At 42.9% G+C, this 18,159-nt stretch overlaps 1 protein-coding gene across 2 annotated transcripts in view; it reads left to right on the top strand.

Moving 5' to 3' along the window:
- Positions 1 to 18,159, top strand: part of sp100.1 (SP110 nuclear antigen, tandem duplicate 1) — a 61,778-nt gene that overhangs the window by 14,508 nt on the left and 29,111 nt on the right. The window contains exons 1-7 of one of the 2 annotated variants that reach the window (XM_054735244.2): positions 464 to 603; positions 2,827 to 3,001; positions 3,488 to 3,709; positions 5,983 to 6,102; positions 15,399 to 15,532; positions 15,622 to 15,663; positions 15,743 to 15,782. In XM_054735244.2, coding sequence (XP_054591219.2) covers positions 2,839 to 3,001; positions 3,488 to 3,709; positions 5,983 to 6,102; positions 15,399 to 15,532; positions 15,622 to 15,663; positions 15,743 to 15,782 — 721 coding nt within the window. In that variant the 5' untranslated portion in view covers positions 464 to 603; positions 2,827 to 2,838. Of the gene's footprint in view, positions 1 to 463; positions 604 to 2,826; positions 3,002 to 3,487; positions 3,710 to 5,982; positions 6,103 to 15,398; positions 15,533 to 15,621; positions 15,664 to 15,742; positions 15,783 to 18,159 lie in introns of those variants that run through there. The other variant, XM_070542827.1, reaches the window with a different exon arrangement.

The raw sequence follows: 18,159 nt of genomic DNA, 5'->3' as shown, positions 1-18,159 counted from the left end.
AAGCAGCGAGACTCCCACCTGGAAGTCTTTCACTGCTTTTGGAGCGGGCCTTTAAGACAATGCAATGTTAGTAAAAAATATATCATTTCCCCTATTTGTGAAATGAACTCTGTCTGACAAAAATATCCCTGGACTTCATGTCTGATGTGAGGATGCACAACAACAGCACCATTTAAATTAGAAATAAAAGTAGCCATTACACTGTTGACGAACCTCCTGGCCTTCTCAATTTTGGCAGGTTTTACACCTGCCCTCCATCTACGCCTTTGGGTGATGGACGACATGATGATGGTCATATGAGGGTGGAGAAGGTGAAGCTGGTGCAGGTCCTCCTTCATCATGTTGACCAGCTTCACACTGCTGACCACCCCCATGTCATTGTCGCCGCAGTGGATGATGAGGACATGAGGAACTGCTCTTCCATGCAAGGAGTGGAAAACGAATGGGAGAAGGTCTTTCCACCTCAGTCCGCCCCAACCGAACCAGGAGACACAGACGTCAGGGAGGCCAAGGTTGTCTCCGAGGGTCTCTGCAGCTCTCTGGGCACCGCGCCTTACTCAGCTGTCTCCAATGATCCAAATGGCTATGGAGAAAAAATAACAGGTTTGGCCTAGCTGTTTAAAGTACAAAACCATTCATGAAGTGGTCAAGACAGGTATTTGGTACTTACACTTGCTGCGTTGTGTAGCTGATGTTGGAGACACACAGGCTGCCATGCTGACCTTTTAACAGATCTAAGAAAAAATGTAATAAAAGAATGAAACTTAAAAACTCCCAGACCTCATTTCATATTTACTAATCAGCTATGGCTGATTTACTGTTTGGATCACAGTGAGTTACATGAATTCTAATATATTTTTATTTCTAATATACATACATACCTTTTAACTGTTATTTTCACATGACTGTTATCAGGCTCTCTTGTTCTGGTTCTCATGATAATTCAGTTTCTTCCAGTAAGTTATCTTGTGCTTACTTCATCTGTATAATGTCTTTTTACTTTTGGTAAATTGTACTGAGTCCAGAATAAAGGCTACTTGGCTGTACAAGATACAAACAAGTATTACGTTTTGGAAATTTATGAAATGTATTTAGGCTGCTAATTTAGCTCTAACACTAATAACTACCATATTTTCCGGACTATAAATCGCACTTTTTTACATAGTCTGGCCGGTCCTGCTACTTCTGCTCCGGAGCAATTTATATAACAAATTATGTAGGCTACACCGCGCTGCTGCGGGCCGACTCCGAGCCAAGAATGAGTTCCCCTGTCCCGCTGGGAGGGTTTCAAACACCGCCATCGCCTGCTGCAGCCTGTGGCGGGGTGCTGAGGGCCAGCTCCCGCCCAGGAATGAGCTCTCCTCGCCCGCCAGGAGGGTTTGAAACACCGCCATCCTCTGCTGGAGAACGTGGCACGCTGCTGCGCCCGCGTTGTTTATTCTGTTATTGTTACCGGTGCTTGTCTTGCAATGTGAAACACTTGGTCTCAGATTTTGTAAGGAAAAATAATAAAATGTCCCTCCAAAATACGACTTAAATATGTTTTTTTCTTCTTCATTATACATTTAATGGCTGGTGCGACTCAGGAGCGACTTATAGTCCAGAAAATACGGTACTGAAAACTTGCTCAAAGGAAAATATATTTTCTTTACGGAAATAAATTATAAACTTACCGATTTAATATTTTTTAATTCAAGGTACTTTTCACGAAAAAGTGCCGCAAACTCCCACCTAAACTTCGTGTGAGCTTCAGGTCGATGGGTGTTCCACAGTTAGCTCCGGTTGGGTTGAAGCTAGGTAGCTACATCCGTTAGCTTAGCTCCCACCTCCGCGTTAGCTTTGGGTTAGCCAGGGTTAGCTTGTAGCTAGTTCGACCGGGTGTCGTTAGTTGATCCCAGCCTTACAGCCCCACCTTCAGCTCCTCCTCTCATCTCTTTTACGGAATTGTCTGGGCTTGACGGAACCTGTGACACGGTCAAAATGGCGGTGGTGGCCACCTCCCATTTTAGCAGAAAAACTTGTTATTGGAGCCTATGGAAACCCATTGTCCATATATTTATGTCGATGTGTGTAACCCTCACCATGTAACCCTCATGTCCATGCCGTCTCTGGAGGAAACAAGATCTCCTGTAACTTCAAATGAACCAAAGCTTCCTCCCAGTTTCTCTTTAAGTTGAATTTAACATCAGTTTATCATTATGAAACAAAAGAATAAAGTGGAACAAGCACTTATATCTTCTATTTCTCTCTCCTTTTAACTTCTCTGTGTCCCTAAATAAGAGACAGGTTATGCTGCAGCCGCCATCACTGACCCCGCCCCCTCCCCAAAACCAGATCACTCACTCACTCACTCACTCACTCACTCACTCACTCAACATAATTCACGGCCCAAATTCAACACAACCGATCGGGCTGATTCGGTTCGGTTCGGTCTCAGGTTATAACTCCAGCGCTCAGCCCTGCAGTACCACATAAAGGCGGACCAAAGTTTCCTACCTGGTAAATGTGGAGAACACCTGCTCTGACAGCTCTGGATGCTGCGCTGGTGCCGCCGCTAAAATAACAAAACTACATTCCACTATAATTGGTTATGGCTGCTCTTCTATGATGCAGAATCGTTTATGAAATAAAAATGAACCGTAGCTTCTATTTCTTTTTTAGATAGGTCAAACTTTGTACAGTCAGGTCTCACGGATAATAAATAAAATTGATGCCAATGTTGGAAACAATAGAATAATCATTGTTTAATCTATTATAATTAAAGTGATTCAGACTTTCTTTAACTTAAGCGATAATCCAGCATTTATCCTTTCTCCACTTTTGCAGAAAGTGACCCGAATGAAGAGTGGAGAAAAGTCGAAGAAAGCTATTTATGATATTCTGGATTGCTTTGAGAGAGAGCGGCCGAAGGAAATTCCTCTCTTCTGGAAATGTGTCTTCAAGGATACAATCCTGAACCAGTACCACACTTTAAAAATGCTGCACAACAGCATCATGGATGGTAAGATGTGTTCACGGGTTTCTTTTTTACTTTTCTGTTATGGTTTAGCAATTGTTGCAACTCCAAAAGCCAAAGCACACTGTGTGTAGTTCCACTCCTGGAGATCAAACAGATGTCGTGCTGTGTTGTTTTAATAAAGATGGCAGAATGAAAGCAAAACACACTGGCAGTGCAAGACGAGTGTCATAAAGTTTGCCTCCTCTTATTTTCAGTGATAACTAAGGGTGCATGAATGGTGCGCATGTCCTTTGTCCACCCCCTCCTTTGGTATGGTGACATTAATATTGACGTGTTATAGTAAACAGATTATAAAAACCCAAGTGCTCATTAGATTAACAAGCACGGTAAAAGGGAAAACTGTTGCAGTCAAAATATTTTAACATAGGGAATACATAAACACCATTTATTACGCTTCTTACAGTAACTAATATTAATTATTGGTATTATTAATACTTTGTCAACTCTTGGACTGTCATTTATGTACAGGCACTTATCATTTTGACACACAAATCCTTGAGGTGGAAGAGACAGAAACCACCAAAACAGAAGGTCTGACGCTTCCAGAAGATGAGGAGCCAAAAACCAACTCAGTCAGCAAAAAGAGGAAGGTCAGAAGCAAGAGCGTGAGCAGCGATGAGAACGAGCAGCCTGGACCTTCATCTCGGCTGACTCCCAGTCAGAAGAAAAAGGCCAAGAAAATACTCTTCTGTAAGTCACTCATTTTCGTTTTCCATCCAGCTGAGGCCGTTCCGGTCCATCATATTAGGAGGCAGAGATGTGTTGATGAAAGACATCTAAGATTGGACATGGTCCCATATGATCCACAGGTTGGTGCTGGTCTTTGACTCTGGGTCATGTGACTTATACTGAAATTACCTGATTTTAACTCCTATAGGAAAACAAAATCAGAACCTAGTTTTGTTTTTTAGATGGATGTCTCACAGCAGCTGAGCCTCCGTCTCCACAGCCTCTTTTAGAAAACTATAAGCTGGTGTAGCGGTCACGCTTTATAACGTGACGACTGCAAATTAATTATGACCAACAAGGTGGGATAATTCTATATAATAGGGTTGTCACGGTAACCGGTGTAGCGGTAAACCCCGGTAAAAAAGTTGACAATAATAATAACAGTCTTGTTTTTTAAAAACTATATTAACTCGGTGGGTTACCGTGGCTGCGGTGTAGGCGCGGTGACCCTTACCAGCCACCGTATCATCTGCTGAAGTTGCCGGCGGCTCATGCGCGCTTTGTTGTTTACAACCAAAACTTTCTTGAAGCTAAAGCTGAAATAATGGCCAAAGGAGGACACGGCAGCGCTCAGGACATTTATTATCCCTCAAAGAAGACAAAGTGGGAAGTACGGGCATTTTTTGGATATTCGAAGAATGCCGAGGGACGGTTGATAGAAGACGGCTATCCTGTTTGCAGCACGTGCAGAAAAAGTGTCTGTGAAAGGCAGCAACGCTTCAAATCTCAAGACACATCTGCGTGACCATCACCCACAACTCTACAGTCAACGCAAGGCAAGCTAACGTTAGCGTTTTAGCTAAAATGCGTGATCCGAGGATTTGGGGTTGAGGGAGAATGCAACGAGTCGCTATATAAAGCAGCCGCAGCGCCGCTACCTGCATATAAACCGTGTCGCGGACACCGCCATGTTGAAATGACGCTATGCATTACGGGGCTCCCAGGGGCAGATAAGAGTTGGTCTCTCTCCGAGAATAATTATGAATTTAACAACGATTACTGCCTGATGACATTTTCCCACATCTGCAAAGCTCACTGGAAGGACACAAACCGAGGACAATATTTTCCTGATACAGGGTTTATTACTCAAGTAAGGGTAAAAAAGTATCTGATTAGGAGGCTACTTGAAGAGAAAGGTACAGAACCAAATTATTTTATTAATTAGCTGTGCATTCTCCTGTCCTCTGTCCTCCGGGCCACACACACACACACACACACACACACACACACACACACACACAGGACTATCTCAGCTGTTATTTTCGTTAAGGAGTGTGCACGTACAGCATGCGCACCTCGTGCACGAGCCTACTATTGAAGCTGCCGTTACGCTTTTGGCCTGAGGGGGCAATCGCGAGCATAAAAATTCAAAACTCCGTAAAGTCCCTTTAAAACTCAACAGAAATAGCTCAGAAAGGAAATAAAATATGTTATTTATCATTATTATTATTATTTATTGTGGCAGAAGCTGGTGTGGTCCACCACAGAGAAGCTTCTCTAGCATGATGACTAATTATTCTTCAGGTTATTGTTCAGCCTGCTGACACACACACACACACACACAAGTGTTGGTGAGCGACTGCGTCTGACTGCTGACGCTCCGTGTGTGTTTTTATTTCTGCAGTGAGACAAGCTCACCTCACACCATCCAGAGTTTGTTCTTTAAAGCTTCTATTAAATCCACCGTGTTGACATATTTTAACAAGTTTCTTCTACGCTGCAGTAATTAAAGTTTACAATGCGGAGTAAAAGTTCGGCAGAGGCGTTTGTTTATATTTGGCTGCTGCACGACGGGTGGAGGGAAGGGGGACTCGGTGCTGCACACAGACAGCTGGTGTGATCAGCTCTGAAAAGCGTTGATCACAATTTTTAGATTCCGTTTATTTTTCACGGAGATCGGCTGCGGATTCCTCTTCCGGTCGGCATTCTAGGAATCGAAACTAGGAATCAAAATAAAAAACTGAACGATTCCAGGAAAAATGAACAGTTGGAACCGGTTCCAGTCGATGCTCGATGCCCAACCCTAGTCGGTGCCGCCATGGCGCGTTCATAAAACACACAGTGGTGGCAGCATTACGCTGATTTGCCGGCATGGTGTGTCTTCTAAAAAGGGCTCGTGAATCCCCATCAGGAACAACAATTACGTTCCTGCAGAGTCGTTCACACTTGGTAAACTGTCTTTCTCAGCAGCAGACGGTTACAGAACAGCTACTAATTCTCTTTCTCATTTCCAGCTTCTGCCTTGAAGAAAGGAGAGAAAGGTGACATCTGGAACTGGCCCATTTATAAGTCCCAGCTGCCTGTGACTTGTGGGGGCAGGGAGGGGTTACTGATACGAGACAAACTGGCGAAAGGTAAGATGTCTGATAGGAGGGTCTGAAGGAGAATCATCGACCTAAAGGTCAGGCATGATTGGATGTTTTATTTTATTTTTTTTTGCAAGTACAATCTAGATTGTAGCACCTACATCCAAGAATGGGCAACATATAGGGCTGGACAATAATTCAATAACGATATATATTGATCAATAAACATGTGGTTAAATAGAAAATAAATTATCAATAAAAACTTCAATAAAAGTTTCCTTTTTCCATTATAGCCTATTGCCTAGCTTCATACTAGAGTCATTGCTTACTCCCAACCAATCAAAAACACAGACCCAAGCACCAAGCCCTCCTCTCTCAAACCTAAACAGACAGCAATGTGACTTAAACAAGATGTTGCAGCAAAGAGAGGTGGATGAAAAAATGTTACAGTAGTTCACCAGCGTGGCAATATCTTCAATCTTACAAGTCTGCAACAGAGAATCGATAAAAAACATGTCTGGTAACGTAATCAACTTGTTTTATCATGAAGTAAAGGCCTAAGATGGCCAGAACTGCACTTAAAACCAGTGTTGCCAACTGTTTTTGACTGAAAGTAGCTGAAGTTCCCCCCCAAAAGTCACTAGATGTCGCCAGATGACGTCACGTGCTAATTTACACATTGATGACGTCATCACGCCACATTGGCTTTCATTTTCCCCATAGCATCTAATATATATATATATATATATATATATATATATATATATATATATATATATATATATATATATAGGACTAAAAGGGAGGAAAATAAAAACTGTTATGTGATAAAGTTATTAATTAATGATTAAAATGGCCCAAATTGCTTTATGTACAATTAATTCCAAAAGTATCAATAAAGTGAATTAAGACAGATATGGTGTGGTGATCCAAACAGTTCTGTTGTAGGATATAACTCAGACCTCCTGCTCTCCTCATTCTCACAGACATTTTCCTAAAAAGCTGTTTTTTTACACCTCATAGTTTCTCAACTTCTGTTGTGTATTCTCTCCATCGTGATAATAACGGTGCTCCGAGCAAAAGGGAGCGGGTGTCTCATAGTATAACCATCCCTGTGTCACTGAAGGAAATTCAGATGAGCCACAGAGCTGCGTGTGTAAACGGGACGGAAGTTGAATCTCCCGTTGACTTTATTTACCAAATGCAGGAAAAACCAAAGTGTCTGACAGTTGCAGAACCAGAGATCGCAGGTTGATGCCTGCGCCGTCTCTAGTAGAAGCGTGAGTCTGCAGCAGCAGCAGACGTAAATCGGCGGTCTCCAGCTCTGCAACTGTACCTTTGTCTTCGGCGAATCAGCCCAGCCGAAAACGGTTTATGATTGGTCAGTCCTCGTGCACATGTGCAGATTATCGTCCTCTTTCCTTACTCCCGGAAGAACGGTTCAGAGTTCAGTTGGTTTCTTTGTTGCTAATCTGTAGGGAATATCTACATGAAAGTTCTACAGAAAGTAGCAACGGGTCCTGAGAAATGTTGCTAGGTTTGTCGCTAGGCGCTTCCGGTCGGCAACAAGATGGCACCTGTGCTTGGCTTAGCCGCAGTCACCGGCCACTTTTTCAAACTTTTCTCCACTAACCTCCTCTTTTCCACCTTGCTCCTGTCTGCGATCCTCTTCAGTAGTGTCCCTGCTACCATCTCCTATGATCGCCAGACTCTTATGTCCTTCCGTTCGTTCACGATCGCCCAAGATGCACCAAGGACGTGCCATCCTGTTTGCTTACCTGAGTGGCGCACTGGCCCGGAACCAATCGACGGTCCCGAGCTGCCCGCCTCCGGCTATGTTTGTCCGGTCCCAGGAAAACGTTGGAGGAAAAGAGGTAAACAAGCAGGAATCCAGGTGAGAATAAGACTTCTCTTAAAGCATGGTTTATCTAGTAAACATCGGCGCGATCTTCTAGCTTCTTGTCCTTTGTTTGGTGACCTGAGAGCCACTTCTGCTTGGGACGCAGTTCATCCGTGCAAGTTTTTTAAGGTCGGTTTATCCTTATTCCTCAGTGGTTTCTCCTCCTGTTCCCTCCATAAGTGGTTTTTATAAACACCGTGGATCTAACCCTGCTAATTTGCGTCCACTAACTCCAGTTGTTTCTGTAGTTTCTGATTCCTCCTCCTCACTCAGCATGGCTCTATTAAATTCCCGCTCTGTTAACAATAAGACCTTCCTGCTCAATGATCTAATTCTGTCTAAAATCCTGGATTTTATGTTTCTGACTGAAGTTTAGCAGCAAACATCTGATTATTCTGCTCTGATTGAACTCTGCCCGAGTGGTTATTCTTTTCTTAGCCAGCCCCGGGGTTCTGGTTGTGGTGGAGGCCTAGCTGTTGTTTTCAGAGACCATCTTCCATGTCGCTCTACAACCTCTGGTCACTTTGCTTCCTTTAAACTGCAGCTGATTAAAGTCTGGCGTAAGGACCCGTTCTACTGTGCTGTGGTCTATCGTCCACCTGGTCCAAACAGTTCTTTCCTTCAGGAGTTTAGTGACTTTCTATCCTCCACTGTGAAGCTGTCCAGACTGGTGATTGTTGGTGACTTTAACATCCACGTTGATGATCCCTCCGATTTCTTTGCCATGAATTTCTCCAGCCTTATGGACTCCTTCAGCTTTACCCAGCATGTTTCTGGCCCCACACACACCAGGGGGCACACTCTAGACCATGTTTTTACCCTGAGTCTAAATGCTGACAGTGTTTGTCCTGAGGACATTTATATTTCTGATCATCATTGCATTTTCTTTAACTTGTCAATTTCTGCATCCCCACCTCCTGCTCGCCATATGGTTAGTTCTCATTTTCTTAATGAGAGCACAGCTAGCAATGTTTCTGCTGCTTTTGATCCACCCTGTTCTTCTGATAACGACCCAGATTCCTTAACTTCTCAGTTCAACGAGCACTGCCTCTCCATTCTGGACAACATCTGTCCTGTCAGAACCAGATCAGTTCCTGCAGTGAACCCTACTCCCTGGTTTAATGACAGCCTTCGCAGCCTGAAGCGCCAATGCAGAAAAATTGAGCGTTTGTGGAGGAAAACCCATTTCAACGTCCATCTGCTGCACCTAAAGGATCTTCTGTCATCCTTTAACTCTGCAGTCAGAGACGCCAGGGTTTCCTATTTCTCCAACCTGGTGTCCCAGAGCAAAGGGAACCCCAAAGTGCTGTTTAACACTATCAGCAGCATTGTTTCTCCTGCCTTATCTACAGCCTCCATCCACTCTGTTACAGACTGTGAGAACTTTCTGTCTTTCTTTGTGGACAAAGTCAGTAAGGTTAGATCTAGCATCTCTCCTTCAGCCTTATCGCCGCCTCTCCAGACTCCAACCAGGTTCATCATCCTAGATAGCTTTGCTCCTGTTTCTTTGCCTGAGTTAACCCAACTAGTTAACTCTATGAAGACCTCTGCATGCCCCCTCGACATCTTACCCTCATCTTTGTTTAAAAGTGCTTTTCAGTCCATCGGTCCCAGCGTGCTCTCTATAATTAATGCTTCTCTGGTCTCTGGTCAGGTCCCTGCTTACTTTAAGAACGCTGTAATCTACCCGCTTCTTAAAAAATTGAGTCTCGACCCCTCTCTCCATAGCAGCTTCAGACCCATCTCTAAACTTCCGTTCATCGCCAAGATCTTGGAAAAGGTTGTGGCTAAACAACTCACAGCTGCTCTTGATGAACATAACATCTATGAAAGCTTCCAGTCAGGTTTTCGTAGAGCTCATTCTACTGAAACAGCTCTTCTTAGGGTCTCTAATGACCTTCTGACTCACAGTGATGCAGGGGACTGTTCTGTTCTGGTCCTGCTGGACCTGACTGCAGCCTTTGACACTGTTGACCATCACCTGCTACTGGAGAGGCTGAGAGACTGGGTAGGCCTATCAGGATCTGCTCTGGGGTGGTTCTCCTCTTATCTCTCTGAGCGCTCCTTTTCTGTGGCCGTCTCCAAGTTTAGGTCCTCCACCACCTTCCTGACCCGTGATGTCCCACAAGGTTCTGTGCTGGGGCCTCTGTTCTTCCTCCTCTATCTGCTTCCTCTTCAGCACATCCTGAGCTCCTTCTAAGGAATCTCCTACCATCTTTATGCAGATGACATCCAACTGTACATCACCTTTAAGCCCCATGAGATGTCTAAGCTGCAGCTGTTACACACCTGCTTAGACTCTATCAAAACCTGGATGGCTGGGAGCTTTCTTCAGCTGAATGAAGATAAGACTGAGATCCTCATCTGTGCCCCAGACAAGCTGGTTCCCAAAGTCAGAGACTCTCTTGGTCAGCTTGCTTCCCACACCAAACCTTCTGTCAGGAATCTTGGTGTGACCTTTGACCCAGCTCTCACCCTGGATTCTCATGTCAGTTCTCTTGTTCGCTCTTCCTTCTTCCATCTCAGGAACATTGCTAAGCTGAGTCCCATTCTGTCCCGCTCTGAACTTGAGACAGTTCTCCACACCTTCATCTCCTCACGCTTAGACTACTGTAACTCTCTTTTCACGTGTCTGAGCAGAACCTCCCTGAACCGTCTACAGGTGGTTCAGAACGCCTGTGCTCGGCTTCTGACCAAGTCCTCCAAACACACCCACATCACCCCGCTTCTCCTCCAGCTTCACTGGCTGCCAGTCAACTTCAGGGCTCATTTCAAGATCCTGGTTCTGGTCTATAGGGCCTTACATGGACAAGCACCATCTTACATCGGTGATCTTCTTAGTCCCTACACCCCCAGCAGGTCCCTGAGGTCCAGTGATCAAAGCCTACTGGTTGTGCAGCACCAGGCTAAAGAGCAAAGGTGACAGATCATTTGCTGCTGTGGCCCCCAGACTCTGGAACTCTCTCCCCCTGAGCCTGAGATCAGTGGACTCAGTGGTCTCCTTCAAAAAGCAGCTGGAGACTCACTTTTTCAAGCTGGCTTTTGTATGACCTTCTTCAACCCCTCTCTCTTTATCATGCTCTCCCCACCTATTCCACCTTCCTCAGTATCCACTGATTTCCCTCTTTCCTATTCACTCTCTCTCTTTCTTAACATCTTTTCTTTTAAATCCCAGTTGCCTATTTTTGCTTATTTTAAATATATTTTTAAACATTTTCTAAATGCTTTTTTATATTTTTACATTTTTTTTGTTTTTGTGAAGCGCCTCGTGATTTTTATCTTGAGAGGCATTATAGAAATGATATTTTCTTCTTCTTTTCTTCTTTTTGGAAAAAAAGTCGTTGAGGGGGGTCAAAAAGTCGTTAGGAACAGCGACAAAGTCACTGAGTTGGCAACACTGCTTAAAACATATAGACATTCTTCATATAGTTTTCAATAATTATTGATATCAATCAATGATTTTTTTTTCATCCAGCCCCATCAGTATGGCCTAAAATTGATATCACTACATTTTTAAGCACAAGCAGTACTGATATACTGCAATATATTTTTTTCTTCGATTTATAAACGTAAAAGTGACTGTTTTTGGACAGTCTGCCCTCTGTCACCGGACGAGGAGCCGAGAGAGGCGTCGAGGAAAATTCTCTCTGTTCACCCTTCGTGGTATCGTCAATTTGTTGAGGGTTGAGTGGCTTTAAAAACAGAGTTGGAAACAGGCTTCTTCCATCAGACAGTTTGGGTCTTTTAATGAAACAATCGGCACACAAGAGTTAGAGCGCAGCACTTCATTTATACATTTCTGCTATGAGCACAAGATGTGCGTGTGCTCACACAACAGTGATACATGGCGAAAATTTTCCATCTTCCCAAACTTGGTGATGTCCCAATGGCATTACAGCAGAATCACAAGCTGGCCAAGTCTTTGACATTAAGTTGGAATTTTCCACTTGATAACAGATTAAACTTTCCAAAGTTGGCTTTATCTTGGCAGTTGAACTCTGAGAATTAACTCATTCGCTGCCAGCCGTTTCCTGATCGCTAAAGCCCTTCGCCGCCAGCGTTTCTCACCTATTTACTGTTTTTTTAAGAGTCACGGAACGTTGCGCGTTAGGATGATGTCGACGCCAAAACCAGTGTTGGGAACGTTACTTTAAAAAAGTAATTAGTTATAGTTACTGATTACTTTGTCAAAAAAGTAACTCAGTTACTAACTGCATTACAGAATCATAAAAGTAACTAATTACCAACAAAAGTAACTACTTAGTTACTTTTTTCATTAAAGAATGCAAGAATTACTACAATAGTGAAATATAAATGACTAATGACTGGAACATAATAAAATGTATGTCCAAATGTTTTTTATAAACCTGAATAATTTCAATAAATAAGCACTTAACAGGAGGAACTACTAACAGGAACATTACACTAATCTAGACTATTAAAAGGTCACTGTGTGATATTTAACAAAAACCCAATCAGCTACAATTTAAAATTGCAAATAGAAACACCTGTAAAGGTTCCCGAGCCTTTAAATGGTCTCTCAGTCTAGTTAAATTACAGAAATAAATGTAATTTTGCACAGTATTCTAATTTTTCCAGCTTCACATAATTGTGTGTTTTTAGCAGCATTTCTGTTGCTGGTAATCTAGTAACGGTTTAATAAATAAATAAAACCTTTAAAATGACAGTAGAAGAGGCACAAATCTGATGGAGGACTTAAATGTACTAACGTGGGTCAGACCCAACCACAGAAGAGCTGAAGCTGGGTGGTAAACACACACAGGTAGTTCTGATAACACCTGAGCTCCATGACGTCTGAGACTGATGCATCAGTGTTACAGCGGGACTAAAGACATGATCAGAAACAGGTTACAGCTGGATGATCTAGGAAGGTAGAAGATCAGGACGTCTGAGCGGTGAACAGGTGAGCGGACCTTCGGGACGTCCCGCTGTCACGCTAAGGGCACGGCTGCAGACCCGCAGATTCGCTGCTGCAGCAACAAATCTGCGGGGGGTCTGCAGCCGTAGATATTCATCACGTCATCCTCGTTCTTCACGGGCCGTGATGCTCTTGGATGAAAACATCTGCCTCCTTAGCTCCTGATCAGCTGATGACAGCTTCAACACACCGCGCTGCTTAACGCACGCATTTCCTTATCAGTAACAGAAACAACGTTTTGATAAAAGAAGATGTGGGCCGCTGCTGTAAAAAGTGAGGCGTGAACCGGAAAAGCTTCTGCCGATCACAATTCAACAACGGATTATGAAAGAACGGATAACACTCGAAACACGCAGATTCTTCCTGATGTGAGAGGTGAGTCTCCACTTTGTTTTGGTTGTTTTGGCGTTGACATCATCCTAGCGCGCGACACCTCTCTCTCCCTGGCTGCAGCTGAAGTGTGGCGGTCAGAAAGCCTGTTGCTCAACGTTCGACAAGCACATAGTAACGCACAACCTTCCGTCCCCAGTAACGGTAACGGCGTTGTAACGGCGGGAAAAGTAATTAATTAGATTATTCCGTTAACTATAAAAGAACGCCGTTAGAAACGCTGTTATACTTAAACGGCGTTACTCCCAACACTGGCCAAAACAAAGCGGAGACTCACCTCTTACATCAGGAAGAATCTGCGCGTTTCGAGCGTTATCCGTTCTTTCATGATCCGTTGTCGAATTGTGATCGGCAGAAGCTTTTTCGGTTCGCCCCTCACTTTTTTGTATAGCAGCAGCCCAAAACGATCTCCTAACACATGGATTTTCTGCTTTCTGATCACATGACGTGTGACGTACGCGGATGAAGATCGGCTTTAGAGCTGGGATGTTTGCTCTAACGGTGCGGGGGCTTGTTCCGATGCCCACACAGTAAAAAGATGCAAATGATGACTTTAGTCATCATTGGCAGTGAATGAGTTAATGGACCTGTCTAAATATTGTTATTAGAAGTCTGGACCACCGGTCATGAATTCATCTGATAAACAGTTCTCGTAAGCAATGTACTTAAAGGGGCTTTACAGAGTTTTGAATTTTTATGCTCGTGATTGCCCCCTCAGGCCAAAAGTGCAATGGCAGCTTCAATAGTAGGCTCGTGCTCGAGGCGCGCATGCTGTACGTGCACAGCTGAGACAGTCCCGTGTGTGTGTGTGTGTGTGTGTGTGTGTGGCCCGGAGGACAGAGGACAGAAGAACGGGCAGCTAATTAATTAAATAATTTGGTTTTGTACCTTTCTCTTCAGCACAGCCGACAAAGGATGGGTCAGTCCTCCTGCATGCTCAGATCATTCCCTTCCCTTGCTTGAAAAATTGTTCCAAAATAAAAGTTGAACCCACATCTTTTTTATCTGTGAATTCAATGCCGTTCGGCGAGTCTCAAATAAAAATTTGGGCATCTTACTGTAAAAAAATATACCATTAATGTAAAAAAGAAACTCTAAATAAACTATGTTCACATTCAGAATCAAACCCAGGACTTCTACACGACAGTCCGACGTCTTACTAGGTGAGCTAAAGCGCCAGTGACGTCTTTTGTATCTGTAACGTTTATATCCTTGATGACAGCTGAAACAACGCCAAACCAAAGAACGGTTGGGAGCGAAAATGGCTATTTTGTTGCTAATTTGCAGGAAATATCTAGAAGAAAGTTCTACAGAAAGTAGCTAAGTGTCCTCACAAATGTAGCTAGCTTTGTCACTAGGCGTTAGGAACAGCGACAAAGTGGCACTGCCTCTCTCTGCTGCTAAAGCTACGGATAGCAAATGCTACGGGGTATGCCTGAGCGTGAACGCGCATGAAGCAGCCTGCTCGACCCGAGCATCTCTTTTTCTGTGATTTTACAGAAAAACAGGCAATCACAGTAAAAATGCCAGGGCTCATTCTACAGGACCAGGGCACAGCAGGAGAATGAATGAAGAAGAAATTTATTATTTCTATACATGTTTTGGCTGTCAAACTTCCATAATACCCCTTTAAGCTTTGCTCGGAAACCGACTGCACAAACAATTCTTTTGGAGCTGTTGGAAAAACTGCACACGAACATTGTGAAGCAAACAGGCTTTTAAACCAAAGATTCACCATTCAGCTCTATACTTATTGTACAGGTGACCTCTTGACCTTTAAAGCCCCTACAATACCATGTGCCTTTGACTTTGACACTTCCTCCCCTTCCATACATGCTAGTTGTAGTGACGTAATAGACAGATGAAGATGGCAGAACCAAGAGAAAATCGAGCAGCCAAGTCAAACAATACACCTAGGTTTGAGGTTCTTATGGATGCTTGAAAAACTTGAAAATACAGCATTTCAATTTTTTTATGTTCCACAGATGTATCTGTAAGTCATTACCTCTTTAACGATGCTAGAAAATCATGAAAACTCACCTTGAAACTGATTGTAGCTTCTGTATTTTCATGAAAGTACAATAATTTGAGCATTTTGTCCTCTGATTGTTCCAGGGGAAAGATGCATTTGGGCAGAGAAAGAATGGTTTACTCCAACTGAATTTGAGAAGCTTACAGGGAAGGGGAGCAACAAGAACTGGAAGTGGTCCATTCGATGTCAGGACACCCCCTTGCTTACACTTATCAAGGTTTGGTGGAATTTTTTTTTTTTTTTGGCGTTATGGGTATTTGTTTTCATATTTGTGTTTTATTAAACCATCTTTTGCCTTGATTAAAGGAGGGCAACCTGAAGTCATCAAGTTTCAGAAGAAGAAAAAAGGTAACAAATGATTGGATAAAAGTTTTTTGATCCTCTTTTGTACTCATCTCAACCAAAAACACTTGTTTTTTTCTGCTAGGTGAAGAAATTCCTGTTTTCCTCCAGCGATTCAGCCACAGGTTGTTTTTTTTTTTTTAGGACAACACACCCTTTACAAAATTAAGACATTTTTATTTTGCCCAATAACCACGCACACTGCCAGACCCTGTGATGCTTCAGTTATAAGACCTGATGTTACCGTTTAAAACAAGCCGATTCCTCTGAGCTATTTTGTCTTCTTTGCTATATTTGACCCTCTGATGCATGAATTATGAAATCTTCAACCATGATTTTTTAAACAATTTTTTTCATTCATCTTTAGGTGTGAATGAAACAAATTTCAACAAATATTTTTTGTACCATTTTGTTAATTTACAAATAATTTATTACATGTCCATCTCAGTGTACAACGTGCATTCTGAACCTGAAATATGGTGGCTTGACTTACTGAAGTCCAAATGCAGGGGCTCACATGCAATAAAGTCTTCAACAGCTGTGCTTAATAGCAAAAATAAAGAAATAACAATTTTGAGTACCTGTCCACTGTAGTGACCATTATGCATCAAAGGGTTAAGCCATTCAGAACAGTGAAAAGTAGGGTTGGACAACATAATAATAATAATAATAATAATACATTTTAATTTTTTTAAGTCTGTTATAAATTTCTAACTCTGCCACCTTATTTGTTATTGGTTGTGTTGTAGGAGGACCTGCTCGAAAACGAGATGTTACATCTCAAGCAGTTTATCCTCCTGAAAAACATAAGTTAAATAAATAAATAAAATAAATAATTTAAAAGCGCCTTTCAGGACACCCAAGGTCACTTGACAGGAAAAATACATTCAGAATGTTGTACATTAATATGCATTAAAACAACAATAAAACACAAGCTAGAACATGGAAAAACAAACCAATTCAAATAAAATCAGGCCATAGGCAGATTTGAACAGGTGTGTCTCGAGTCTGGAATTGAAGAGGGTGAAACTCAATATTTCTGATGTCTGGGGGGAGTGAGTTCCAGAGACGGGGAGCAGAGCGGCTGAAAGCTCTGCTCCACATGGTAGTGAGACGGGCAGAAGGAACAGCAAGATGGAGGAACGAAGACGATCTAAGGTAACAGGAGGGGGTGGTAATACTTATAAGGTCTGAAATATATGGAGGAGAGAAGTTGTGGATGGCTTTGAAGGTATGGAGGATAATCTTGAAGATGGATCTGAATTTAATTGAAAGCCAGTGAAGCTGCTGAAGAACCGGAGTGATGTGGTGAAAGGAAAGGGTTCTGGTGATAAGACGGGCCGCTGAGTTCTGGACCAGTTGAAGTTTATGACGTAGTTTGTAGGGGAGACCAGAAAGAAGTGAATTGCGGTAATCACGACGGGAGGTGGCGAGACTGGACAAGAAGAGCGGCTATATGAGGGGTAAGGGAGAGGCGGAGACGGTTTATGGACCGAAGATGGAAATAGGCTGACCGAGTTATGTTATTGATGTGAGCATGAAAAGAAATTGAGCTCCAATCCAATTTTATTTATATAGCGCATTTAAAAACAGCATGTCAGCTGACCAAAGCACTGCACAGAGTTAAACCTAAAAAGCCATTCAAAATACACATACATACACATTAAACACAGATAAAAGCTGTCATAAGGCCAGCCTCCAGGCTAGATGACAGCATAACAGAGGATGACAGAGCAATATACCGAGCATAATGTTTAGCCTGATGCCTTGTAGGGAGAGATGCTAGGTTTGAGATATTAAAAATGATTGGAAAATGATCAGAGATACAAACCTGATCTACAAATAAATCAGAAACACAGAGTCCAAAAGATAAAACTAAGTCCAGTGTATGGAAGTGTTCATGGGTAGGATCTTTGACCAGTTGCTGTAGATCAAATGAATCTAAAATGTCCCAAAACTCCTTTACCAAGGGCTTTGTGGGACAGCAGATATGAATGTTAAAATCACCAAGGATAATCCCTCTTTCATATTTTGGGAGGAAATCAGCTAAAAAGTCTGAAAATTCATTTAGAAAGACTGAGTTATATTTAGGTGGAATATAACAGAGAGCACAGAGTACAGGTGGGCAGCAGGCTAATTCAAACACTGACAGCTCAAAACTGGAGGGAGTCACAAAACCAGAGAGTGGTTTCATAGGGAGAAAGGAGTTGTATAAAGTCAGCAAACCCCCACCACGACCAGAGGGTCTAGGCTCGTTTAAGACTAGGCATTCAGGAGGACAAAGTTCTGATAGAGGGGCCGACTCACCAGGCTGGACCCAGGTTTCAGTCATGAAGAACAGGTTTATTGACTGGTCGATGAAATAGTCTTTCAAAAAAGCCGTTTTATTCCCAGTCGATCGGACATTCATGAGAGCAATCCTGAGGAGTGAAGTGGACGTCTTGGAGCCGGGATTGAAGCGCCCGCCAGAGCCGATCACCTTGGGATAGCTATGGTTAGCCA

Source organism: Nothobranchius furzeri, chromosome 12, assembly GCF_043380555.1.
Source record: "Nothobranchius furzeri strain GRZ-AD chromosome 12, NfurGRZ-RIMD1, whole genome shotgun sequence".
In the NCBI taxonomy this organism is placed as follows: domain Eukaryota; kingdom Metazoa; phylum Chordata; class Actinopteri; order Cyprinodontiformes; family Nothobranchiidae; genus Nothobranchius; species Nothobranchius furzeri.
This window is presented reverse-complemented; position numbering and strand designations above follow the sequence as displayed.